The 27,841-nt window shown below is 40.2% G+C and overlaps 1 protein-coding gene across 2 annotated transcripts; it reads right to left on the bottom strand.

Annotated features, from left to right (window-relative positions):
• Window positions 1-412: 412 nt before the first annotated feature.
• nipal2 (NIPA like domain containing 2) lies at window positions 413-27,313 on the bottom strand. Of its 2 annotated transcripts, none has more exons than XM_026184232.1 (12): window positions 27,247-27,313; window positions 26,177-26,451; window positions 18,245-18,313; window positions 17,083-17,251; window positions 8,900-8,959; window positions 6,487-6,608; window positions 4,557-4,653; window positions 4,182-4,317; window positions 3,897-3,985; window positions 1,361-1,424; window positions 1,171-1,268; window positions 413-985 (listed from the first exon to the last, which is right to left on the bottom strand). In XM_026184232.1, exons 2-12 carry the CDS (start codon window positions 26,270-26,272, stop codon window positions 879-881), a joined length of 1,107 nt encoding a protein of 368 aa, XP_026040017.1. In that variant the 5' UTR covers window positions 26,273-26,451; window positions 27,247-27,313; the 3' UTR covers window positions 413-878. The 2 variants fall into 2 exon arrangements, with proteins under 2 accessions (XP_026040017.1, XP_026040016.1); XM_026184231.1 differs by lacking the exon at window positions 27,247-27,313 and adding an exon at window positions 26,540-26,659.
• Between the last annotated feature and the right edge of the window lie 528 nt (window positions 27,314-27,841).

Genomic DNA, 27,841 nt, shown 5'->3' with positions numbered 1-27,841 from the left:
GCTCAGAACAACTGATGCTTTAACATTCATTCTTTTTATAGTCACACTGGCAGGAAAAGCAGTTTCCTGCACATCCCATAATATGTAGGTGGAAGATAAGAGCATAGTTGCTTGGCAACATTAAAGTTTAGTATGTAGTTCGAGGTGAAGATGGGTGATGCATTATTGCTTTTATTGGTAACAGATTTTCGGAGCGATGCCGAGCAACTTTATTGTGACAGAAGATTTTAAAAACATGGCTCCTGAAGCACTTTTTTTTTTTTTTTTCTCTCCCCATTTTAAAATTAGGCCATGTCAGATCAACATGGCACAAACTGGGCTGGCTAGTCTTCTTGGGAGTCCCTCCCCCACCATTAGAGGGCAGTAGTGCACTTATTTTTCTGTAACAAATGAAACCCTCAGACCACAGGAACACTTTTTTTGTCCTTATTTATTTACACACAACACAGAGCGGTTTATTCAGCTCATTGACATATAACCTTATGTTATATTGATAGGCTCGGTCAGAGTGCCCTCCTGGACCTTTTTGTTCAACCACTACTCTCCTCACAATTAAAAATTGTTGCTTGTGAACAATCTAATATTGACCTTTCATCCTGAGGTGTTTCCTTATGTTGGAGTGACTCCTCTTGAGGTATTTCTGATACCTGTGTGGGAAATGATGCTCAGACACAAATAGATATTTTACCTAATGAGAGGTACTTAATAGTTGGAGCATAAAATGTAAAATCAATATGGCCACCAGTTCTGATGCTCAGCTGGCACTGGTTTTAACTGATGGCCATCATTTCTTTCTATAAACACATTTTAAATGAACCCAGAAGAGAGACGCACACACAAACGCATCAAAATGACAGTCTCAACAGATGGAGCTGGGCCTATGAATCGTCTGTTTGGCCCGATCTGTTGCACATAAGTTTGGCTGCCAGTGATCCGTATGTTGTAGTCTTTGCCTCAGGCTGAACTTTGTCTGTGTGCCTTCTCCCTGTGAATATGGACAGTGCAGCTCATTAGATGGAGTCTGCTGCCCGGGTGGCAGACAATAGCAGCTGGGTGATTCCAGGATCACTGCCACTAGATATAATTCAAAAGCTATCTGCTAATAAGTGAACCATAAAAACCAAAAAAGGTTCTAAGGCAACAAAATAAAAAACGATAAATAGATCTTACCAGGAATTTTATTCATTGCGATAAAATTGCGATCTTGCTGCTTTATCTTTGGCCTGTTTCGGGCTATCAGGAAAACTCCAACAAAGGACAGAAGACAACTGGGGGGGAAACAGTTTGAGAAGTTTGTTGACATTTTGCAATAAGCATAATTTGATAAGCTGCAGTGGCTGGTAGCTTATTGAACACTTACCCAAACAGGAACATACCGATGTTCAGCAAGGCCAAGCCTTCAAATTCCTGATAGAATACAATCCCTGCAAAATGAAAAAGTCCATTTAATGTGACAGAGTAACAAAACATGCACATCACCTCTGCGGCTTTCTTTGTGAAACATGGCCCTAAAACCCTAAGCATGCATTACACTGGGATAATGAGTGGGGAGAATTATTAAGTGAAAGGGTGCAGTTTTGAGAGATGAATAGTAAACACTGCTCAGCATATTGACAGAATGCAAAAACAAACAATGTCCTCTGTGCAGAGACTGTAGGAGAGCCACTGTTGGCTCAGAGAGCGAGTTCATTTTTCCAGTGCTCACTTCACTGTCTTAAGCTGTGACCGTCACCGGGTTAGGACCAAAACAATATTTTTCCTCAATGTGGAGCTAAACTAATCTTAAAGTAAAAGTCCGCCCACGGATGTTCTTACACCGCCAGATATAATACATCAGCAATTTGTTGTTCAATGCAATCAATTGTGGGTTATTCGTGTAGGCGGACAGAGCAATAGTAATACTGAGAGCAATATCGGAGAAAGTAAAGAGTAATTCAAACTACAGCTCATCTCGTGCCTGTGCCTCCTCTATCACAGGCGTCTCTCTGTATTGGGCGGCGTTGTGAAAGACGCTGCTGTTCATTTGCAGTATGAGAGCGACACCGGAGCTGATCTTGTTTGAGCCTGATGTTTTGTACTGCTGGAACATTTTCTTCTTTTACACTCCACTGAAGCCATGCTGCAAATGGGTTGAAATGACATCACTCGGGCAATTTATCCAGAAGTAAAGCAAACAAGAAAATGGATTTTGTAACACAAGGTGTCCTGCCAAAAAGGGTTTTACATTGTGATGAAGTGTTTTACTCTGGATTTTCTCTTCAAGCCAAAATACTTGGGGGAAACTTTTGTCTGTTTTTCTGGTTTATTGATTAGATATTAAAAACCTGACCTGGCAGAACACACACACTATAAATACCTTGCAGCGTTTGCTGAGCAAGGACTCCTAAGTGGTTCACAGCAGTGAGTCACTGTCTTGATCGTGCCCTGTGTGTGTAATGTATGTGTACCCGATTTCAGCTATTGTAGTGCTGGAGCACATCTTTGTCTGTTATTGCCAGTAAATCTTATGAAACATCTAAAACCCTTTAATTTGCTTCTTTAGTAGGAATCAATCTCCAAAACTGCTTTCATGAGGTGTTCCCGCGTTGCAGTGATCAGTATCTATCCAGTGCAGACAATGTTGCTAGCATGGCAGTAAAACTGATGTGACAAACAAAGCCTGCAGGCCACGAGTATTTCTACATGTTGACATGTAGGGGGATTAATGGGCCATTGTTTAGTTCCCAGATGTTCTACATGTGAAGGCTTTGTGCATAGATTTACTGTGACACACAGTTACCATCTCAGGCTCTTCAACATCCACACTGTATGATACATTAAATGCAAACATTTTGAGAATACTTCTTTTATACTAAAAAAAACCAGGGAAGTTGTTGGTTTATTAAACTAGGTCATTACTCTGTACTTATACTGGTCCAGTTTAGAACACTTCTGTCTAACAGGCTTCCGTAGCTTTAAGAAATAATGAATGAAGTATGCAGTTGCAATTCCTAGCAACCGATGAATATATATTTGGTTTGGTGGTGAGTGTTCGTGACACCACAACAATGTCCACAGTACAAAAAGCTGGCACTGATAAGAGCCATAAAGGAATATGTCACTTTGTGGCTCGAGTGTGGCTAAATCTTGCACTTTTAAATCATTTTTGAATGCAATTCAATTTTATTTATATAGCGCAGAATTACAACAACAGTCACCTCAAGGCGCTTTATATTTTAAGGTAGACCCTACAATAATCAACAATCATATGACCCCCTATGAGCAAGAACTTTGGCGTCTGTGGGAAGGAAAAACTCCCTTTTAACAGGAAGAAACCTCCGGCAGAACCAGGCTCAGGGAGGGGCGGGGCCATCTGCCGTGACCGGTTAGGGAGAGAGAAGGAAGACAGGATAGGAGACATGCTTTTGAAGGCAGCCAGAGATTATTGACAAGTGCGATTCAATGCAGAGAGGTCTGTTAACACATAGTGAGTGAGAAAGGTAACTGAAACACTCAATGCATCATGGGAATCCCCCAGCAGCTCACACCTATTGCAGCATAACTAAGGGAGGATTCAGGGTCACCTGGTCCAGCCCTAACTATATGCTTTAGCAAAAAGGAAAGTTTTAAGCCTAATCTTGAAAGTAGAGATAGTGTCTGTCTCCTGAATCCAAACTGGAAGCTGGTTCCACAGAAGAGGGGCCTGAAAACTGAAGGCTCTCCCTCCCATTCTACTTTTAAATACTCTAGGAACAACAAGTAGGCCTGCAGTGTGAGAGCGAAGTGCTCTAATAGGCTGATATGGTGCTATAAGGTCATTAAGATTTTTGGACCACAGAGTAAACCTGAGGCCCAGAGAAGCAACTGTTCTGCTCATTTAGCCACATAGCTGTTCAACAGCTTTCTGTTTAACAGACCTGCAAGGATGGCACTTGCAGTGAAAAACACAAAGTTGATAGGAACCACCTCTGTGGCATCAAACATTTTCATCGCCTGATTGAGAAATCTGTAGAGAGAGAGAGAAACAAAGCAACATTTGAGAAGTTTGGTGAATGAAATGCAGCAGGTACAGGGTCATCATGTAAAATATGTGATTTCCCTCACTCTTCACTGAACAGCCATCGAGCCAGTGACAAACGTGAGATCTAAGCGATGACAAAAAGCTTAAAGATGAGAACTAGAGACAGAAAACTTTGACTAACTTGATCTGGAAGGCGCAAGAAGCAACCATGACAACAAACATGACGTAGAAGATGGGGTAGATGAGCTGCAGCTGGCCTTTTATCGACTCTGTGATCATCCCTGACACGGCTTTGACTGAGATCACTGTCAGAGAGGCTGCAACAACACACAAGCAAGACATCGCTTTAACATTTAGCTGCAGCACCTCACAAGTTCATGCTAAATCGTGGAGGCGGTTAATTTAGTGAACACGCTGAATTATTTCCTTCTATTGTTCTCAACTTGGTTCTCTTCAAAAATGATAACAGCTCTATACGGTAGCCAAGCAACAAAAGCAACCTCCAACTTAATCTACAGCATCTGCCCTCAGTTGGGCAACTTCCACTCTTTCGTACCGAGCAGGGCCACCAGCAGCATCACAATGACGATGTGCTTCATGTTCCTCCTCTTGTACAGATAAAGCAGAAGGCAAAAGATGACGATCTCTATAAACTGTTGAGAGAGAAAGAGACGTACAAATCATTAATGCAGATTCCATTTCCTCGAAGCTGCACAGAAATTGAAAATCTGAATTGCACTTGAATTGTACTTTTACTGACTGTCTTATTAGTGGAAGAGAGTGCAGCATGTAGCCAGAGAGCAGGACACTTTAATTGAAATAAATGACTATGGCGGAAAAATGAAATGAATTGCTGGGTTTTAAATGAAAAGAGCTCGGGGTTGTCAAATAGCATTCAGCTGTTCCAGGATCCTCTAATGCAGCTCGAGTAGATAAAGAACAACAACAGAGTGTAAAGCAGAATAAAGTGGGGAAAAAGGGCAAGCTGACCTTTAAAATGCCTCCAGCTATCATCCATGTATCTCTGTATGTATTTTAAATAAAAGGATTAATTATGATTTGAAAATGGATTAACAAAGACCTCAGGCATTTGTGGCAGATACCCCAATCCATGTTCAGATTGACATTACAGCGGTCCTTCCAGATGATAACTGATAACAGAATGATCTTTGGTAATAAGAAGAAGGGGCAATGGGTATTTCATTCCCTCTGATTAATCACCCACTAAAGTTAATCCCATACTTGTTGGAGGCTGTTCCTCTGCAGGCTGATGAGTATTCACAAACAGCGTAGCCTCTGCGTTTCTAGTTATCCATTTGTATTTGCCCAATATCTTCTTATGCACTTTTCATGGATTTTTTTTTGTAATGGTTTACTAAATAGAAAAAGAATCGTGAGTGACATGCTGTGCCCTGAATAATGATGGCACTGCCACCTGGGGCACGTTCTCCTTCTCCGCCATTGGCTAGCATCGTTTTACATTTATTTCTACTTAGCTTGACAGATCATGTGCAGTTGTTCAAAAAAGTTGTTCAAAAAAAGTAAATTAAATGTTTAGGATTTGGAAAGATAGCGTCAGTAGAAAAGTGTTTTTGTATTTGTGGTATATTCTGTAATATAGGAAACAAATGAAAAAAATGCAGTGTATTTTGATAGCCTATAGGTCTTATGTGGTGCTCAGGACTTACTAGTTACTAACTGAGACATCACAGCTAAAAGGCACAAAACGCAGTGTTTGGTACAGGAGACATTTAACCTGAAACATGAAATGCAAGGTGCATGAGAGTCAGGGAATGACTCAGACACAGCTGGATGGATGTGAATGACCCCAGTCTACAGAAATGCTCCTTTAAAAGCGTCTAAGAAGTGCTTTCAATCAAGACTAGCTCTGAGCCAACATTTACGTTTGTGATGAGTGGGTTTGGACAAAAAAACAAAAACAAAACAAAAACAAAAAATGTTGTTTTAGCTCTGTACTTGTCTTCTGATTGGTCACTATAGCAACAGCTATGTTTATGCCACTGCTGCTTGAGGTGAAACTGGACTAGGAGGGTACATGGGTAAGTGTTAATGCACTCACAGCCTGTTTGTTGGAGGGAGTATTTCGTGACTACCGAGTATGAAAACGCTATCTAAGCTTAAAAGGACTCTCTCCCACTTGACCACTTTCACAACAGAGACACACAACAGAGAACAGAGCTGAGGGAACGACCCCTAAGAGTAGTGGTAGAAAAGACCTCGTCTCATTTGGAAAAAGTTACCAAGCAGCAGCTGGTTGTAAAGAGTGACCTTGTCTTTGACCAACAGTGGTGTGCTACATTAGGATTTTCAGTGACATGACCACGGTGTTGTGCAATAAAGCTCACAATGATGCATTCTATGATTACATGTGGTTTCTCTGTTACTGATAAATAAAAAATATTGTTAAACGAATACACATTAATGTGTATTACTTGACTTATAAGGGAGCATTTTAAAGGACACACCAGGTAAAGCAGGAAGTGCCAGCTGATAGTGTAGTACTGGACCAGATGGGCTGTGATGTGTGTGGAGGTGTGGGGGGCAAAGGTCACCAGGACGTATGTTCCTGTTATTGCCAGGGTACCACCTAAGAAAGAAAGACAGCAGAGTGGTGAGTTTATTGGAGGTGGTTTTTATATTGATTTGACAGCTCAGTTGACCTCATCTTACAAGTAGTTCTGCTACTACTACTGGGAGTAGCTAAAATCCATAACACCTACGGTCATGTGAGAAAGAAAATGTACCCTCTTCAGGTTTTATGTCCCCCCCCCATCACATTTTACAGTGTAATTTTTTAAAATGTAGCCATACTGCAGAAGCAGTGTTTGAACAACTATGTAAACATTTAAACTGTCCTGCTGTATCAGCCAATTTTTTGCCTTAAGCTGCTGGACACATGCCCTCACACCTGACTTTAGCTGTTCATGGTCAACTCACTGACTGCAAGGTGCCCATGTCTTGTGGCTATAAACCAAGCCCAAATCCTCGCCCTTCCATCACTGTTCTTGACAGCTGGTGTGAGGTGTTTGTGCTGATATACTGTTTGGGTTATGCCGAACGCAGCGCTGTGCATCTCAACTTTAGTCTCGTCTTTCCAAAAGACATTATTCCAGAAGTCATGTGGATTGTTCAGATGTCACGCTGCCAGCAACCCTTCCAAACAAGTGATAGTTGTTCAGTCTTTTTGTAACTGTAATGTCATGATCTTTAAAAATGCAACCAGCTAACTAAGAGCTGTAGAGTCTCAGTTGTAGCCCTCGGATTTATTGCAGTTTCTCTGAGCACTGCACGATCTGACCTTAGGGTGAATTTGTGTGGACGCTCACTACTGGGAATATTTCAATTGTCTTGAATGTTTTACACTTGTGTCCAGTTCTTCTGACTGTACATGATGGACTTTTAATTGTTTGGAAATGGCTTTATAACTCATACTATTGGGCAGTGATGGGCAAAGCCTTTTTCAGATCTTTACTGATCTCTCTTCTTCTTGGCAGTCTGTTAAAACACGTGTGAATGGTTGAGACTAGAAAACGGCAAAGCTTTTCTTTTAGCAGCGCTCACACTTGCTGATGATCAGTTAATTAACTTAATTTGATTACCAGCACCTGGCTGCCACTTCCCCTCTTAATCCCCATGGAAACAGTAAGATCGTACTTACAGTAATTCTTCACACGCTGCTTCTGCACTTTGGCTTCATTTTTGTTAAATAAGTACTGACACAGTGTCGCATGTAACACCTCACCACACGTTTTTTTTTTTTGTCCTAAGACGTAAAACCTTACAACAGAAAGAGGGCCTCCTTTCTTTTCCACATGACTGCATATGGCTATTTAAAGAAGTGTTTTCATTTTGATGTCATTTTTTAAAAAAGCGAAGTGAATATAGAGATTCCCTGTATTTTTTGATAGAGCTGTCCAAGATGCAAAATGAGTAGTGCAGTGATTGATAGAAAATGAAAAGAACTGGCCCAGTTCTTGTTTATTATACACTCCATTCCTTAAATTGGTACAGCCCTGCAGCACACACTGACATTTATTTGATTGTTTGCGATAGGCATCCTGCTAAAAAGATAAACGGGACATTTATTGAAATGGTATGAATGCTCTTTTTTTTCCTACAAATGATCCAGTGACTATATATCTTACCAATGGGCTTCACTTTAAAACACATTTTGTGTCATATTTTTGTTCCTAACTTCTGACACAAGAATGAACTCAACTTGAAAAATGAACTTGAAATGAAGCCTAAAATGTTACTGTGTTCATTCTTGCAGTGGTTTTTAATATTCATCTTTATTTTTGTTATTTAAATGATCATTTTCGAGGTTTTACCTCTGCCGCTGGCTGCACACAGGCAGAAAAACAGAGCTTGTTCCCACTAATATGCCCCTTTATGAATAAAACATTCATGCATTTAACTGTTTCCAATATGCGGTTGATAATGGCATTCGGCAATTGTAAAACAAAATGGCAAAAACATTGCAGCCGATTTATCCAAGAAAGCAACAATAAACAGAGCTGTGTGATGCTGATATGAATTTCCAGTCCAGGAGTAGGAATGGTCATCACAATTATGCCATTTAGCAGCAGAATCACCAAATTGTTATGACAAACAAAAGCTTTTCATAAAACAAAAAATATGTCTGTGCTGAGTGTGCCTTCGCTTTCCCGAAGCTACAAAGATAAAAAAGCAAGAGGGCATTTTTACTAGTACATAACTGGAATTCAGGATATTTTTTCTCTTGTGACTGAATTATCATCTGTAAACTCAGTTTGGCATATATACAAACTACATTCAGATTTGCTCTGAACTCAAACTACCATCGCAAGAGGACACTTATACTGTAAGTGCCATCATCGCTACTGAATGCTTACTTACCAACGATGTCAGAGGCACACAGCGTCTCCTTGAGAAAAACCACAGATATGATAGCACTGGCTGTAACAACAAAAAAAAAGTCTCTTAGTTTAACTGCAATTCAAACCATTCAGTCCACTACAATGAAAGTAAATACCAACATAGTTATATTTCCATAAGAATGACATCAGTAATGTTGAAGGTAGTCTACATTGTTGACTGCAGACACACACACGTCAACCACATCAAAGCATTTGTGAGGCAGTGAGGTCTTAAAATAATGAAGCAGAATTATTTGTATAGAGTTGTTTTTGGTGGTTGTTACTGGAATGCTCAATATGAAGTCAAAGGAGATGTTGATGCAAGTAATCATAATGCATAAAGTAATCAATCAATCAATCAATAGAGATATCAAAGATTTTGGGAGTTGCCAAATCACTAATATTTTACAAAGAAGGAATGCACTGGCCAGTAGAGGGATAGATTCTGAAGCGTACAGGGCTACGCTTTCTGCTTCAGCCAAATGTTTCTGATCTGATCAGACAGCGCTGCACAGAGCAAATGGATTATGACCCAAAGCGTGCTGCAAGACCAAAGAAAGAATTTTTCAAGGCAAAAAAATGTGATATTTTTCAACAGCTAAGTCAGTCATCTGATTTCAACCCTATAGAGCATGCTTTTTAGTTATTAAATACAAATTTGAAGAGACTGACAAACAAGCTGCATCTAAGGGTGACTGCAGAACATCTCAAGGGAGTAAACAACGCATGTGATGATGTCCACGGATTGGAGACTTCAGGCAGTTTCATCGAAGTATTAAAAACAATCCTCATGTTTAAAATGATGTTAGTTTGTCCAATTACTCCTGACGCTCTGAAACGATTTATAAAAATGACTGTAATTCCCAAACAGTTCATGGAAAATTTTCCTAAACTGCTTGAATTAAATCTCAAAGTCTACACTTCAGTCACACATTGACTGTTTGATTTAAAATCCACTGTTGCAGTGTACAGAGGCACATACTAAAAAAAATTGTGCTTTGCTTTACATCACGTTGATTGCATGGTTTACCTGGGAAACAGAGGGCTGCAGGACGCACTATGGAAGGAAGGCGATTTCTGGACATGGTTCTGAGGGAAAACCTTGGGTCCTGGTATTCGTGTGGATATTTCACTGACATGTACCTCCTTCCTAAACATTCCCAACCACCACTTACACACCCTTCATGGCAGCCATATTCAAATAGGCTACTAACATCAGAACAAGCCATCTTTAGGTTTTTTTTAAGGTGTTATGTCTACACAAGCAGCAGTGATACAAGTATTTAGTTATGCACATATTCACACAGTGACACTATATTATTATATGTAAATACGTGTTCACATAAATACATGTACACAATGCTTGACATGTTTATATTAGACCAACATAAATCGGTCCGTATGCTTGGATAAATGGAACTCATTAGGACTTCATAGCACCAGCATGAAATTATGATATTCCACGCCACGTTTTTTGCAAACCCATCCATCAATATCATTGTCAAAAACTGCGACACTGAAAAGCAATCAGTCTCACATCAGCTAAGCCTCAGATTAATCTTCTTAATGTTTCCCCGGGATCTGCACCGAACCAAGGGAGAAACACGGCATTCGGCTGTCACGGAGACAAATAGCGAGGCGGGCAGAAATGCGTGCAGACTTCACAGCCATGCCGATAAACAGGCAGATACACAGATGGATGGCCACACAGGCACGCTAACTGGCTGAGACAGAAAAACAAACTGCGAGACAAACGGCCAGTGGACAGAGAGGCAAACTGACATGCAAGTGACAGCGGCCTGTCACAGTGAAGAGGTCAGTTTGCATAACACGCTGACGCTGCCGTGCTGGAGGTCTCCTCACTAAACAACACAAGTGGAAAGCTCATTTTTATATAACCAGTTGGAATTATGATGTTGCATTTTTCACCAATATCACAGCAGAGCATACTATGGGCGCTATGTTTTGCCGACACGACTGCCAGACAGCAATCTGGGTGAGCAGGTGATGGCACACAGACACGGGGACTAATTGAATGGAAGAAATTGCTGGAAATTACTGGAAGAGAAACAGACAGAGCATTTGAGTCTGTGTATGGGCTCTGCCTCCGCCATAAGGAGATTAGATACAGAGTGTAAACAGCTCAATGTGTCAGAGACACAGTGTTGGATGACAGGCAGTGACAGGTTCTTAACATGGATATTAAAGATATATAGTTGCAAGTTTATCTGAAACAAATCAAATATAAGCAAAAATGCCATTTTAAAACCATGATTTAAAGCCACACTTTCTTTCAAATAGGCTATGTATCTCCAAACACACATTTTCCGAAAGAACAGGCCATGGATGTGCACAATGCCGCAAGGACCCTACGCTCTAATTGGAAGTTTATAAAGATTCTCCTTAATATTCTGATGAAACAGTTAGTTGTTAAATATTTCATACTGAGAGCATGTTCGCACTCACATTTTGGACGACTCTTTTGCCTCTGGGACCAGCTGGATCTAACAAGTAACCATAGCAACTCCATACAAAGTGAGCTTCGCACGGCTTGATATAATGAGAAATGTGGCAACGGGAACCTCTGGGGTACGCAGTTTTGTCACTGCTGTTGTGTCCTTGTGTGCGCAGCACCTCTATACATGCTCTTTGTGATGTGTAGTAATGGGTACCTACCAGTGAGGACGAAACATACAGTGTCAATCATTCTTGTGCAACACAAATCTGTCATGAGCAAGATGAAAGCAACAAAAGTCTGACTGCCATCACCCAGAGAAGCTCAAATATAGGAGCTGTGCACGTGTAATTTGTAAAAGAAAACAAAAGTTGTATTCACAATTTCCCAAACAGGAACTTTTGATAACTTGAATCAAAACCGTCCTTCAGAAGCTATTCAAGAAAACATTACACAAACGTTGTAAAGGAGTTCTGAAATCTGAAATGAGATCTTGTCCTGACCCTGAATAAATACAGTCACACTGTAAAGTCATTCTTTAAAATCATTGTGTTATTTATACATCTACATTACATCCTGACTTCTTCACACTAACACCGCATCCTAATGGATAATACAATGCTGCAGGTCTGACATCCGTGAGTGATGCAGTCAGGTTTCTGTTCATTTCCACACTGCCAGCTTCCCCTCCTCTTTTGCATGCGATGACATCGGTATCTGAACGAGAGAGCTGATTCTCTGCTCCACACAACAGCTTTTGGGCTGATGCTGTCATTCCTAATAGAGAGGACTGGGCTCTGTGAACGCGGACAGTAGTAATTGCTCTCCCCGGAACGTCACGAGTGCCAGCGTGACATGCACGGACTGGCGGATGACAGCGGCATCGTCAGCTCTCTCGATCCCGGCCCTTTACTCCTCTGCTTCTGCCTATTGTGTCTTATTCATTCACATACTTATGCTCTCCTTTCTTTGAAATTTTCTTCCTCTCACCTCAGCCTTTCTCCAAGCCAGCCACTCACTTCCCTCTTGTTTACCCAGTGAAGGCATCCTGCTGTCTGTACCCCCTTCTGTGCCTTCACACAGCTCTCGGAAAACAGGCACAACAGCACAGCAGGAAGGGTGTGTGTTGTGTGTGCATATGTCAGAGGAGCATCCCAAGTCGACACAATCCTCTAGACCTTTTACACACCGCTACAGTTATGCATAAATTTTATGTGTGTGTATGTATGTGCTTTACACATTTGCATATCGTGTGAGTCAGTGTGAGCTGAGGGGTACAGTCAGTCAAAGAAAGGAGCCAACCTGCAGATTCTCCCCTGTAGCTGAGGACAGACTGTCATGACTGCAGACATCTTCCTCTTCTTTCTCTTCCTTTCACCTCGTAATCTCAGATGCATTAATTATTTAAAAGGCTCCTTGAAAACGCACTTCAGCTGCATAATATTCATTCAAACTCCAGTGCAACACTAGCAATCGGCTGTTTTCACGAGGATCTGATAGTAAAATGGAAATGAGTACGGTAATTGTTAATGGTTGTGGTTTTAAAGAGATTCATCACAAGGTTAGATTTACACACACTGACAACACATTTGGAGGTTGCTGGTCTTAACAGAACACCGAACTGAGGCTTTATTTTTCTGCTAAAAGCATTTTTTTCTTTGGTAAGTGCTCACTGAAGCAAATACAGTGGCAAGCAAAACTACAATGAACAAGAGGTGCAGCCTTCTTAGCAAGATTTGTGGTTTCGCTTAGTGCTTTATTCAAACCATTCATCCACTGGCAAGACGTGACTATAGGAAGCGTGGAGGTAATAGCTGTCATTAATATCCATGAGTCACCACCACCTCCAGCGCCGTGAGTGATGCGCGGTGGAAGGTAAGAAGTGAACCTGTTCAATATTTAACCTGCGTTTAGAGTGTTTGCACTGAGCAGCTGCCAGCTGTAGCAATGGGGCAGGCTTTGTTTTGACTGGCTAATGAGTCCGGCTTAGTCTGTGACATCTTTAGCTCAACTGTGGGCCGTAAAAATGATTGTTTCTCAAGTGTGGTGTTAGATTCATAATGTCAGGAATAATTGGACTTCCTATGTAATTTAATCTCTGGAGCTAAAATGTAGAGATTTATCTTCTGGGTTCAGTGCTGGGTATAAGGTAGGAATTGAAACGATGACACATGAACTCCCCCCGCCGCCACCACTCTTCCACTCTCACACAATGACCCACTGTTTCTGCTCGTTTAAAATTTGTTAAATTTACTTTTGAATTAACACCTTAAATAACAAAGAATGGTTTGTAAGCTTGAAGATTCCAGTGAATAAAGTGAAGACTGTTAGTCTCATCAGTTATAAGCAGTTGTGTAGCTTGGAAACACAGGAGAGAAATAAAACTGTTATTGCAGATGGAGAACTTCACTGATACATACAGATCATTTTTATGCCCTGCACTTGAACATACTGCTGCTGAGCTAATGAGCTGATGAAGTGATATATATCACCATATATGAAGGTCTATTTAACACGCAAGGGTAGAGCAGAAACTAGTATTGTGCAGTACAGCACAAAATAATAGGATAATAGACACATTTAAGTACCAGTGTATTGTGACATTTAATATAAATGTCCTTACAATATGTAATGGTTATTAGGCAATAAGGGACTTAAATATAATGATTATTAAGAAACATTACTACGTGATAAGAATAGATTTTACGTGATTCTGTAAAAACAATGTCTTATAGAAACAGATTAAGGTACTTTTTCAGTACTTCCTTGCAATGCTTCTACATTTAAAATATTAATAAAAGGAGTACAGTTACTAAACCTAAGTAACTTAGTAAACTTTACTAACTAATGTCTATGTGTTGAATTTCACGTTTCAGTTAAGGTTCTCATATAAATAAATAATACAGGCCAATATTATGCCTCCAATCTAAAAAATACATCATATGTTCTGCATCCCTATTATAAAGGCCCTAATATTATATATTATTATATATCCCTCTAAAACTGAAAGCCAATGAATGTGGGGAAGAATTTGTATAATCGATAAGTTGCATTACTGCCGTGAAGTCTTCTTGTGTATGTTTAAATGCAAGCTATTTTAAGATGATTATTATTTCCTATTTTGAATCAAATGCTTCTTTTGCAAACAATATACATTAAATCCTAGAGAGTCTTTGCAGTTCTCAGATGCTCCACAAACAACAGCAAACGTCAACTTTGGAATAAAAATGAATGTGAAACACACAAGTCTTTACCCAGGTCTGCCACCGTACATTTTACAACGTTTCTTAGGAGATTTCTTCTGCAAGTAATAAAGACAGAGCAAAAAGATTTAATTCCCAGTACCAAAAAGAAGAAAGCTGTTTTTTTTTTACCAGCAGTAAGTCTCACAATGATTCATATTCCCATTAATATAGTGATAGAGGTAATGTTAGCTAAGTTATCAATGCTTACCTAGCTAAGTGGGAAAAATAAACCCAGTCAGCCTACTGTGGTGTTACAGTGAAATATAACAATAATGGTTCTAAGGAAATCAACCAACCTGTATCTGGAAGCCACTCGGATGCTAATCCAAATACCTGAGCTGGTGTCACTGTCAAACGCAGCATTTCTATGAGCTCAACACACAAACTGTCTGTGTGCAGTTTGTCGCACACTGTGTTGCTAGCTAAAGATACAGCTGCTGTATTTCACTATTTAAAGGTTGCATGAAAATCCTCAGCAGGTTAGTGTAGCATGAACAGGTTAGTTTGCTGTACTGTGATGGATTCAAAGAAAGGAACAGTGTGTGACTGGTGCACAGTGGTCGTCTAGAATAAAGTTAATATAAACAGCGTACTGTCAGTGTTGCCAGGACAACTCATGAAACATCTGCTGACATCTGGTTGAATTCAGCTGTGTACAGTGTTGGTCAAGTTACTTGAAAAAGTAATTAGTAACCAATTACTGATTACTTCTCCAAAAAAATAATCCCTTTACTTACTGATTACTTATTTTCAAAAGTAATTCGATACTTAGTTACTTTTTTAACCCTGTGGTTGTGTGCACCCCCACCGCCTTACTTAATGTTTCGGTCACATTTGACCAGTTAGTTTTTAAAACATGACACATAACCTGAATAGTAATAAAGCAATAGACCTTTCAGCCCAATTCTATTTTTTCTGCATAATCCATCATATAAAATTGAATCAAATGAAAAAATCTCTTTTTAAAACTTGTTTTATTAGTTTTAATCTTTTACCTTCATGCGCATTGCATCAAGCAAAAATTAAATTATATGCAACAGTCTCTCACAGAAAGAAATTTGTTTAACATTTAAACCTATTTTCTGCATATTCCAGCATATGAAATAAAATAATGTTTTGTGTTTACACTCTCTTTCAAATAGATGCAAGTAAAACACAGCAAAAAAATAAATAAAATCAAAGTCTCAGTGGCACTAAGTCCCGTTGCTCTTTTTCACCTGTTTAGCAGGAGTGGGGCGGGTGGAGGTCTGCCCGGTCATGTCAGTGGGGGGATCCGGGGGGGGTTTCTCTGTGAATTTCACATTCCCGTGGCAGCGTGCTAGGTACTTGCTCAGATTTGCAGTTTAATTTTTCATGGTAAAAAGAAGTTTTCTTCCCATGCAGAGTGTACAGCATACATTAATGTTTTTGTCACTTTTTACAGAATCAAACTCAAAGTAATGTCAGCACTTCCAAGCTTTAAACCCTGCATGGTCGTACTCGCTCCTGCTCTCCATATTATCCATTGTTGATCTGCACACATCTGTTACCACGAACGTTGCATGTGTTTACGTCATTGTCACGAGACCCTTTCACAAACAAAATCACGGTTTAGTAACGCAGAAATGCAGTGTGCTTACGGGAAAGTAATTATTTTTGCAATAGTAATCCCTTACTTTACTTTGAAAAAAGTAATCGGATTACAGTAACGTGTTTATTGTAACACGTTGTGTACATCCACAAAGAGCAGCAGGTCTGCTACTCACAGCCTGTACAATAAGACAATCTACTGGAGCGCTCAATAGAAATTACTGAGCTGTGATTCTTTGCCCCACACTGAGCCATTTCAACTAATTTTAGGGTTCCCCCATCTGCTGAATCCACTTTAATCTCTTCCCTACTCATTTCCTGCTTAGAGGCAAAGTCACCCTCTACAATGTAGGTAACAGAAAATAGAGCTCTTCTAATATTATTGTTACATTAATAAAGCACAAGGTTCAGTTAGCTTCGCATAAAAACAGCTGGTAGAAATGTCCTCCAAAGAGCTACTTTTTACTTTCTTACTTAGAGTACATTTCAGAGCCTGTACTTTTTTTTTTAACTTTTACTTGAGTAAAGAAGTTGAATCAGTACTTCAACTTTTACTGGAGTATTTTTCAACACTAGTATCAGTACTTAGGTACAGAATGTCTGTTCTTTTGCCACCTCTGGTTAAGAGACTACTATTCGCACATATAATTTTATTAATGCATAAAATATACAAATAAGCATTATAAAGTGCTACAGATTAAATAAAGTCTATAGAAAAAAATTTTAATAGAAAATGACTGGATAAAACATCATTAGTTTTTGGTTGGCATGACACTGTCAACAGGATCAGAAGGAAAGAACACAGGCCTTGCATGGAAACACCTTCCACTGTTAGTTTTGCTTTCACACTTGGATAATGCATGACACTAAAAAAACAAAAAAGATTATATTTACCTATAACAGACACACAGCCCAGTGGGGCTATGAGAGATGCTGGAGCAAAGCCATAGGCAGCAAAGTTTCCCAGTTCCCCAACACCCATGAGAACCACTCCGCACCACCATGTGGCGGATGTGTAGTAGGGTTTGGATCCACGCTGTGCCTGACGTACATGGGCATATTTCTGTCAGGAAGAGAGGGAACGGGAGCCAGAGGAGCCAGGGGAACAGTCAGATAAAGTGGGCCCAACAGAGCTGTACAAACTACAGCAACACAACACAGACAATAACTTCACCGCACTGTGCAAATCCTAAAAAAGTAGGTGCAACTTAACATATTAATCAATCAATTTAATATAGCATTACACCGACTGTCACACAACTCTAAACGCAGCATCACACTCTCTGCTGATTACCATTTCATCTCAGAAGAGACATGACACCAATTAAGAAGCTGTATGATCCCAACACAAGTCTACAGTATACCTCATAATCATTAACAATTCTATTTCTGGAAGCTTATACTGGCTTCTAAGTAAGGGTTATCAACCTCTTTTAGCACTTTTTCACATCTACTTGAAGCTGTCACGGCATCCAAGTTTGCTCTGCATGCTGCTGCCATGCAGACTTTATTTCATATTATCAGTTCCCCAGAAAAAAAGATCACTTTAGACAAATAATGTTTTTAGATGAATCTTCTCAGACTGGTAAATGTTAGCGCTTGTAGGCTTACATTACATTTAATCAATGAAGTCCTTATTTTTTAACATTGTGATGCTCAGAAAATGGTAAAACTTCACCTGAATTAGAGCTATCAACCTAAGGGCAGCTTATTAATACCCTACTCAGGTCCAGACTGTGCAGAAAATGTGTTGTTTGAATACTTAATTGCACTATATTAAAACTGAATTGCAATATTTTAACACCCACTTCTATTCGTTTTAATTCAAACAGGCTTTTCTGTCATGAAATGCAGTCATTTCTAATGCACACTGCCTGCTGTGAACATCACACAGCCACAGTGCCCGAGGGTACACGCACTAAAATCCTGATGAGCACACAGAATTTGCTAAAGAGAGCAAACCATGAGGAGAAAGACAGTCTAGAAATACTTTACAGGCGCTAAACGCCTACTGTGCTGAGTGTCTGTCACACAGCTGGATTCCAGTGTTTCCTACCTGTATGTTGAGCGAGATGCTGATGAGGACATTCCCACATATGGAGATGATGATTCCCAGGAGATAAGTCTGTGGAAACAAACAGTAAACAGACAGAGGATTAGGTGACGCTCTAGTTGTCACACGACTCCAAACACCCCATAATACTTCTCGCAAGTCTTCCCTCCAGCTGTCGCATCTGTCATTTCCATGACAACCACAGAGAGCATTGCTCCATTGGTGTTGTGTTCAAAGGCACAACTGCGTGTGTAGATATTGTTTGTACTCCTGTGGAACAGAGGCTTTTAAGGCTTCGTAACACCGAAATCTGTATTCTCACACGTAGTAAAAAAACAAAACAAAAACAGCAAACAGACATTTGACACAAATATGCCAAAAAATGAAAACAATCCAAGTTCTCACACAATATCTGACACCTCATTAAGATCTGGCTGTAGGCTGGTGCACACCTTCAGACAAATAAACGCACAAAGTTCTGGGAATATCACACTCAAGCTGACAAAGGCAAAAATGTAGATTTTCAACTATAACTATCATGTTTACCATCTTTAGTGTTTGCATACCAACATACTCACAGTAACACTTTCCCAGGATTCATTTCATATTGTAAATACTGCAATTAGGACTTTCTGACTTGCAAATAGCATCCACATCAAGAAACTAGCATTTTAGCAAAAGCTGCAATTTATCCTGAACAATAAGGAAAAGTGGATGTCTCACTGTACACCATAAATACAATAATTTCAAACTATGCAGGGCTTTTTGGGTAACTAAATACAAAGATTTTGAGACATCCAAAGTAAAACTGCTATATAAAACAGCCAAATTCAATTTTAGTGCAACCTTAATTAAAACAAAAAAAGTATCATCAGATGTTTGTAGCAAATTTTCCTCAGAGTAGGTGTATAAGTGATGGAGGGAGAAACGAGATACATTCACTTAAAGTGCTGGAACAGTATACTTGGCTGTTTTGTCCCTGATATATCCCAGGAAAATGACTGCCAAAAGAAAATTGAATTCTGGGTTATTAACATACCGTTGGCTGTGGGTGGACAAAGTTTATAAAGGAACGATAGCACAGAGTGGGGGTGGAATGTGAAGGATAAAACCTAAAGAAGAGAACTCAATCACTCTTGAAGAAGTAAAAGAAAGTGCAGCCAAGCATTTATCCCTTGAAATTGCTTTAAGGAAGAGAGGTGGAGGATGGACAAGGAGAAGGTGGATGGTGATGGGAGTTAAAACAACAGGATGAGAAACAACAGTGAGGTGGAGAATAAGAGGGAAATTTAATCACATGCAGCAACAATAGATTAAAAAAAAGGAAATAAGTATTAATGTTCAGGTTCAGTGGTCCATTCTGTCTGATAAGACAGACAGTGGGTTATTGTCAGTATTATCCATGTGATGTTGTTGACAATAAGATAACACCGCCGTGGTCAAAGGACACGGGAGTGAATGGAGTGTAAATTAATTCCTCTGGTCTCCAAACACAGCTCCAAAAACAGCTGCTCACTACCGCACGATCCAGAGGTCGCCTATTGTCCATCAGTGCGCATCATTAGAAATCCTCAGTGACAATATGAAGCATCTCTTTGCCAGACTGAGAGGGAATAGCTGTGATGATTTAAGCATAAGTCGCAATTCATCGTGCAAACAATGGAAATATCAGCAATCCTCTACTCTTACTGCCAGGCTCAGAGAATACACGGAAGCGTACACAGGAGCACCACATGAAAACATGAGAGTAAACATCCACGAAATACAGGTTAAAATGATGTTTTCCTTACCTGCCTTAGTGTGCTACCTATCCAGTTCAAAACCAAAAAATAAAAAATCCTATAAAAACATAAAGTGGTGCGTTAAGGTCGACGGGATATCATATATAATATGACTCCAGCACAATTATGAGTCATACACTTTCATGTTTGTTTAGCAATAAAGGCCGAGGTTATAAGAAACACTGTATTCTAGCAAAGACAATAAAATGCTGCTTGTTTGCAGTTTTAATGTGGAGCATGAATTTATACTGCATCTTTTAGGCCAAAGCGCTCCTTTGCTCTGTTGTCAGAAAAGCTGCTCACTGTGGTTTAGTTTTATCTGTGTGCACAACAAATAACCTAAACTACCGTCACTTCTTCTAAGATTTAACTCGAGCCTGCTGCAGACCTGAAATAGGTTCATTAAGTTTAATATTTGAACAAGATAATAGAGCTCAGATCCTTTTATTAATCACTAACTTTCAAATATTTAGTGACGGTGTAATGACATCCTCGAATCATGCTTCATACCAAAATCAGATAAACATAACTAACTGAGACTGAATGCACTCACACAACAACAGCAGCTGCTCTGAGGAGAGCATCCTTTTTAGTGTAATTTATATATTTAAAGACTAATGGAGACTGACTGTGATTTTACTTATGATCAAATGAATTAGGCACAAAAATAAATTTAAAAAACTGTTTCTCGCTCCATGGAATTCACTGGCGGACTTCATTTCTCTATTAATGGTGTCCGACTTACCAGAAAACTGTCAGGAATGTCTGACTAAATTGCTTCATGCACATCACTTATCGGTAATCATTCACATATACTGACTATTTGTATAACAGTGTGGACGTGTAAACAACACCGCAGAGCACATTACAGATAATAATGACACCAGGAACAGTAGAGCAACACAGATATTTCCACGATCATCCTGACAACCCCTCTGCCCATCTAATGAACCATTAGCCACTCCTACTCCCAGTGAACTGCATCATGATGCGTGTCTTGGATACACATGTGGCGACAAGCTCACACACCTGATTTCCTTGCGGTTCAGCTGTCCTTGCCCTTGACACAGCAGTCAGGTTCAGTACAACTCACAGCTGCAAACCCTAGTTAAATACACTAGTCAGAGCAAGTAAGAAAGCAACGCAAAGTCCCACTGAGAGGTTTTGGAGGGCAAATTAACTATTTAAATTGGTAAAGGCGCCTGAAGAAAACCCAGAGGATTGATACTGCAATGTTACCCTAAAGCGACACTGATGTCTGAATAAAATGTCAAGTGAATCCATATAAAGTCTATAATAAATCCATATTGATGAGACTGGTCAATTACAACATGGGTCCCTTTGAAAACTCTGATCAGCTGTTAGTCTACAAGGAAAAGACAAAAGTGTGTTCCTTGCTTTTAAGCACCAGAGTAGATATGAAGCTATAAGAAAACCTACAGCCAACTTTCAATTAGTTTTGATTTATCTGCTCATGGCACTCCTAATTCCATCCAGCAGCTCACTATAAAGTAAAACTACAACTTTTTATTGCATAACTCAGCATATCAGCTCCTCGCCAGCTTGATAAGAAATTGAAGTCTAGGGGACTTATGGGTAATTTTTCATTCAAAACCACCACATTACAGTCCAGTTTTTCTCTCGCGTCTCTCTTCCAAGCCCATCTTCTCTTCACCCTCTCTCTCCCTTTTCACTTTGGCACCAAGCTGGATGAGATCACTCACCTGAAACCTACAGCGAGGACGCTAGTGCTAAACCGGATTTAGTTCATGTGTGTTTTCCTACACTTGCACGATGATTGCAGAGTAGGAGAGGTAAACAGGATTTGGGAGGAGGAGGGGAGGAGATGGGCGGCTTGCTGATGGGTTTCCTAGGGGACTGATAGGTAAAAAGCCTGAACTTGTGTGTGTGGGTGTGAAGTGATAGACGGCGTCGTCCTCTAATGATATGGCATACAGACTGACGGGGAGAGTGGACTGTGACTCCCGACTGTACGGAAGAAGAATATGACCCTAGTAATTTATGATCAGACACCTATCAGGCAGCTGTGGTCTGTACACTAAACCAAGATCAATAACCTTGTCAAGCTCTGCAGGAGAGAGTGTGAGTGGCTCCCTGCCGCTGCTGTTACTGAGCCCATGGGGAAGCTGCAGGTTAATGCTGAGAGAAGCCGGGGGCAGAACAGGGTGTTTAACTTTGCGTGGGTGCGTGTGTGTGTGCGTGCGTGAGAAACAGTGTGTTAAGAATACGTGGTGGTGGATGTGCAGCCTGAGGACAGTTCATTCCACAGACTTCACACAGGAGATAGCAATTTGAAATGTGAGGAAGGATTCATCTTAACTTCTATTGGATTCATTCACTTCATATTAAGCTGACCAGCAAGTGTTTTCAGCCTTATTATAATAAATCATTCCTCTCGTTTGTTGGTGTAAAGTTGGAGGGTGTGCATTTGCGGTACAGGTGGTCACTGCGGGAATCAAGGCCAAGACTCAAGGCTGCAGGAGCCTAACGCTCTTCCCACCGAGGGAGACAAATTCATGCGAGAGTGTGAGAGAAGAGAAGCAGGAGAGCAAGTGAGAAAGGGAGGGGGGGTTAAAAGGGAGAGACTTTTCCTGTCAGAGGAAGAGCAAACAAAGCTGCTGGATCAGGCGAGGCTGGTATACTGGGAGCGTCTTTTGTTGGCTGACTTGCTTAGCAAACATTACACACTTTAAGGAAAGCGACACACTTCACACCACAGCACCGTTTAAACTGCTGCACATTCTTCATCTTACTTTATTTTAATATAAGGACAGTTAACGCGTAAAGAAGTAGAAATAATCACTTATATTTACTCAACTACATTATTTAAAATATCTGAATTTAGTTGAGCCTGTCCATTTTGTGCTCTGCTTATACTGTATTACATCCATATCCAAGTGCATTAAGAAGAGATATTTGCACATAAATATGCAGAATTTGTAGGCAAGGAACAGTTTTTGATACTGGAGGCTTTTGGTTTCTGTTTTTGTCCAGGCAGTACTGATTTATCACGTTTGAGCAGTTTAAACATTTAATGTAGAGGGAAAATAAGAGGAAAAACATCTGAAAAACAGCCATATAGGAAGTGCTGGCTATCATCTGGTTTCAGCCATTTAGCTTTTTAAAACATATCCTAACAGTGGGTGCATAAAATGTGAATTATTTGCCCAAATCTCTTCTGGAAGAGCTGAAATCTTGGCTGATGGGTTCCCATGTTGGTAATGATGTTTATCAGCAGGGTAATAGTAATATCAGCTGCTTAATTATACTGGCCAGAGTTTTATTAACAGTGCCTCTGAGCAGAGTATTTTTGTACTGTCCATATATTAAGTGGGCTACTCTCAAGGAATTCTAGGATATGGTTGTGAGGTTTTCATCGCTGAATGATTATAATAGCAGTAAGACTGTCTTTGTGATTTTATCAGTATAAAAGAGCAATTAAACATTTTGGTATTTTTATTTTCACTTAAGTAAAGGATCTATATACGCCTCCTTCCACTGCATCTATGTTTGGACAATAGCAGGTATCCAGAAGTTCTTGTCTTTCCCGTCCTCTGTAATTACAGGTTGTTTGAGGCCATCCAAAATAGAAATCTGCTTTTACTGCGGTCTTATTTTAGCTTCCTCAAAATGTAATTTGTTTGTTACAGTCAAGGAATTCGATTGTACATCATTTCAGAGCAAATGATTCTGAAGACCTGACAACTTAACTGGCAAGCAACACAATAATGCAGCCCCTGAGCAGCATGTTTAGTTTTTAATGTTGCTGCCAGATTTAACAAGAAGTGCCACGATTATTGTGAGGGCTGGATTCAATAAGCTGATACTGATACTGGCTGTGAGAAAGGCAAAGCATCAAATAAAGATTCTTGTGCTTTTAAAAGTCACAATGACACAAACTCAAGAAGGATTCCCACTGCAGCAGTCCAGCAATATCGTGAATATCGCTATCAGCAAAAGGAAAAGTGGGCTCTAACTCTGTGCGTGAGAACATTCATCATCGAGACACAATGAGGGAATTTACCACCAATTGTGGGCCGTGTGTTGTATAAACTCCATTACTTAAATGTCAGAGATAAGACAGCCTGAGCTTCTTTTGCTCAGGAATGTTTCATAAGCACAGAGCAAACTCCAATTAGTGGATTAGACCAGAACCCGGAAACTACATGTGACTGTTCTGAGTAAAATAATTTAAATCTGAATGGATCTGAAGGCTGATGAAGGGCCTGATAGCACTGATCCTCCTCCTCCTCCTCACTAGGACACTGACCAACAATGAGAAAGACCGACAGACGTACAGACAGCACGGTCCTTTGTGTCCACTGACAATAGGGATCTGTCCCTCACTGGGATGGGCTGATCTCTGGATGCAGCCCTTCAGTTTCTGCTCCGGGTGAGTGGTGGGTACAGAAGAAACATGGATACCAGTAGTAGAAAGAAAACAGACATTTTAATACCATTATCAAAATGTATTTGTGGATTGCGTCACATTTAACCTTAAACCGTATGTTTACTGAGTAAAGGCTCTGATCAGGATCTAGAGCCAGGATAAATAACACAGCTGGCTATAGATCTCTGCAAGTAATAGTGCTGAGAAGAGGTCCAGGAATTAGATCTTTAAAATGTATTCTTTTTTATTATTTGAGGGAGAAAATGTGTAAGTCCTATCTGTTAAAATCTAATCTCTTGTATACTGGACACTAATTTTGGGTTTACTGTTGCGCTGTGCTATCTGCTGTCAGCAGATTCTGTACAGGTCTCCCATCACCCACCTCGTTTACCTCCAATAGAAATTGGCAGTATTTAGTTCAGCAGCACATGCATTCTGCAATTTTCAAAGATAAAATACAGTTGTCGAGTTTGAATAAGCTTAAAGTGAACAGCTTTGTCCATAGACTGAATCAGCCTGGAAGCTCCGCTGCCCGCTATTCCCCACACTAACTCCAATAAGGCAAAAACTGGTAAAGAAATTCTTAGGAAATATTACCCATCCTCTGTTACCTAACGTAACGGATCACGTCACTGGAAGTAGCTATCTTTCAAAGATACTGGGACTAAGTCTCACTTGTGAAGTATAACCAAGATGACAAATCATCATCATTTTTTTCAGCAGCATTTTTTCACTTCTAAAACGCTGTCAAAGTGTGACACAGACAGATATTGTCCCCATCCTGAGATGCTCTGTGGGATGGTGGGTAGCCATGGACAGAGGGGGAGCTGGGACCATTAGCCAGCTGTTCAGGACTCTTACAGTAGATCTATTCTCTCACAACCCACCAATGGGTCATTACTCATTACTCACGCCTCTCAGTCCTCCTCTGCTACCCTTTCTCTCTCTGGCCCCCAGTGGTAATGTCACACTTAGGAAACATGGCGAAACACAGTGACAGGGGAAAATGAGGGTGAGAGGAATGTGTGGTTACATAAGAGTGGGAGGAAAGAGGACTGGCATAACATAACAGGACGTTTGCACACACACATTCAAGGAAACTGCTTTTTATTATCACACACAAACAGAAGTGCACGCAGTCTGCATACTCTGTTTAATGGACAGATTAATCGAACCCACTTGACAAAGTTAAAAAGTTCAAAAGAAAGAGAGAGCCTTTCAACGCAATGATTTAGTCATGATTGCTTTAAAAAAATAGTTGTGACAGGTGCCAGCACCAATAGATCTCTGCCCTGTCTAGATTCCTCATCCACACTGAGTGCTCATTACCTAAAGAGCTTTAGAGGCTGAGGTTATACTTTGACTTTCAAGATTATTTTTTAGGCACTAACTAAATCTTCTCTCGGATATTGGAGTGCAAATTTCTGCTCTAAATGGAGTTTAAAAAGTGAAGTTTCTGAAAATTAAAAAAGTTTTGCTCTCATCTCCGCAGCTGCAGCTGGAACAGGCTCAATATCATTTATATTACAAGCGGGCAAAAATATAACTACGGTGCACAGAATATGGCTCAAAAAAGAAATGGTTTTCTTTTAAATTTACGACGCATTCTGTGTTTTTAGGTTTTTGTTAAATTAGAACAAGTTACCTGTAAGTTTGTCACTTATACATCTTATGAAAGTTTTTTTTTAAATATTAGTTTTTAATCTCACCTTGCCAAAACGTTTCAAAGTTAAACAAACTCACCTGAAGCGGATTTTCCAGGACCTCTGCGCGGTGAGCCAGGGCCGGGGTCAAGGAAGGAAACACATGAGAAGAACTTGAATTCGCCATTTTTTCCATATCACGTAAAAAGGAAACACTTGTTTGTCGCGATTCCTTCCTTCTTCACATGTCTGGCGTTACATCTCACTTTCACCTCATCCCGTCCCAGGCATCCCACACGTCCTTGTCGCTTCAGTGGAAACTCGGAGGGTAAAAGTTCTTCATTGTTGAGGACAGGAATCAGGAGTTGGTGATGGCTTCAGGTACGATCGGGAAAATAGAATTTTAAATTAACAAAGTCATAGAAAAAAGCAAACAAACATGTGCATCTTTTTTATGTTTTACTTGTGCTCATCACTTCTGTGACGATGGGATTGGAAGCAGCAAGACAAACAGCAGATTGTTTGTTTCGAGCCCCGCTGCGTTCATGTTCATTGGCAGTTAGACGCTCTGATGTACGACATAACTGTGGACTTGAAGTAGGCATCAGGAAAGCCGCAGTTATCGTCGCGCACACAAAGCAGCGCACTGACCACAGATACTGGGACACATGAGACTGAGCGTCATTATCGATCAGATGGCTTAGAATGGAAGTAAACAGAATCCAACTGATTGTAAAGTTAGAGATTTCGCTTGTTTTTGTTTCAGGCTAGACTGAAATGGCCCCATGACCTGAAGATTTATAGTGTTTGGGTTTAAATGAAAAGTGAATTTAACTTTCTGCTTGGCAGTAGTATTGAACCCACTGGATCGGGACTTGCCATGCGCAAGCTTCTAGTTAAAGGATAGAAGTTTGACGAAGACAAACACCAAGCCGCTGTCCTGTTTGGTTTAGTGCGTCGAAATGTGTATTAAGATGGGGTACAAGTTGAAATACTAATTCTCCTGAAATCCAAACAAGTTGGCATGTCAGCGCTCCAGTTTTTGTTAAACATGTTGCCACCTGCTGGCCACACAGAGAGAGAGAGTGGCAGTTTTGCAGATGGTTCGACAGCGCATCTGATTAGAGCCACATGATGTCCCTCTTCTAATTAGGCTGGTAATGTTCTCACCTACAGACAACAGGTGTGTCATTGTGCCTGAATTTGCAATCTCTTCCTATTCGCTCTTCATCACCCCTTTGGAAACCTCATCAGCAGCTGAAAGAAAGACCAAATAAATAAATAAGAATCATCATAACAAATGGGCATGCAGACAAGTCCGGCTACATCAGTAGGACCGCATCTAATCTCTATTCAGTCTGGGTCCAGCTGTGAGTAGCTCCACATCCCAGTCAAAGGGTTGAACTGAGATACATCGCTGTGTCGTCTTTTGTGGCATCTTTCTGATCCGCGTCTGTGAAGAGAAGAGTGTTTGTCTCTGCACAAACAAAATTAGCTTGTGCAGATGGGGCTGCTGCCTTCTTTTGAGTATGAGCAGTCTGTCTTGACACATATACATGCTTTTCATGATCAGAGGGAACTATGATATTTATAGCTGCAAAAACGTCTTTAAAATGGACTGAATATGCTGTTTCTCTTTCATCCCTGTCATTTACAGACACTATTAAAATAATGGATTCTCATATTGAACATAATCCACTTAAGATTGCTCTTTTCCAGACATGGTTTTCTCACTGTGTGATGTCAGTGAGACCGGGTATCCTTA

The sequence above is a fragment of the Astatotilapia calliptera genome, chromosome 11, assembly GCF_900246225.1.
Source record: "Astatotilapia calliptera chromosome 11, fAstCal1.2, whole genome shotgun sequence".
NCBI classification, from domain to species: Eukaryota; Metazoa; Chordata; class Actinopteri; order Cichliformes; family Cichlidae; genus Astatotilapia; species Astatotilapia calliptera.
The sequence above is the reverse complement of the archived record's forward strand: the minus strand, read 5'-3'. Positions and strand labels throughout refer to the sequence as shown.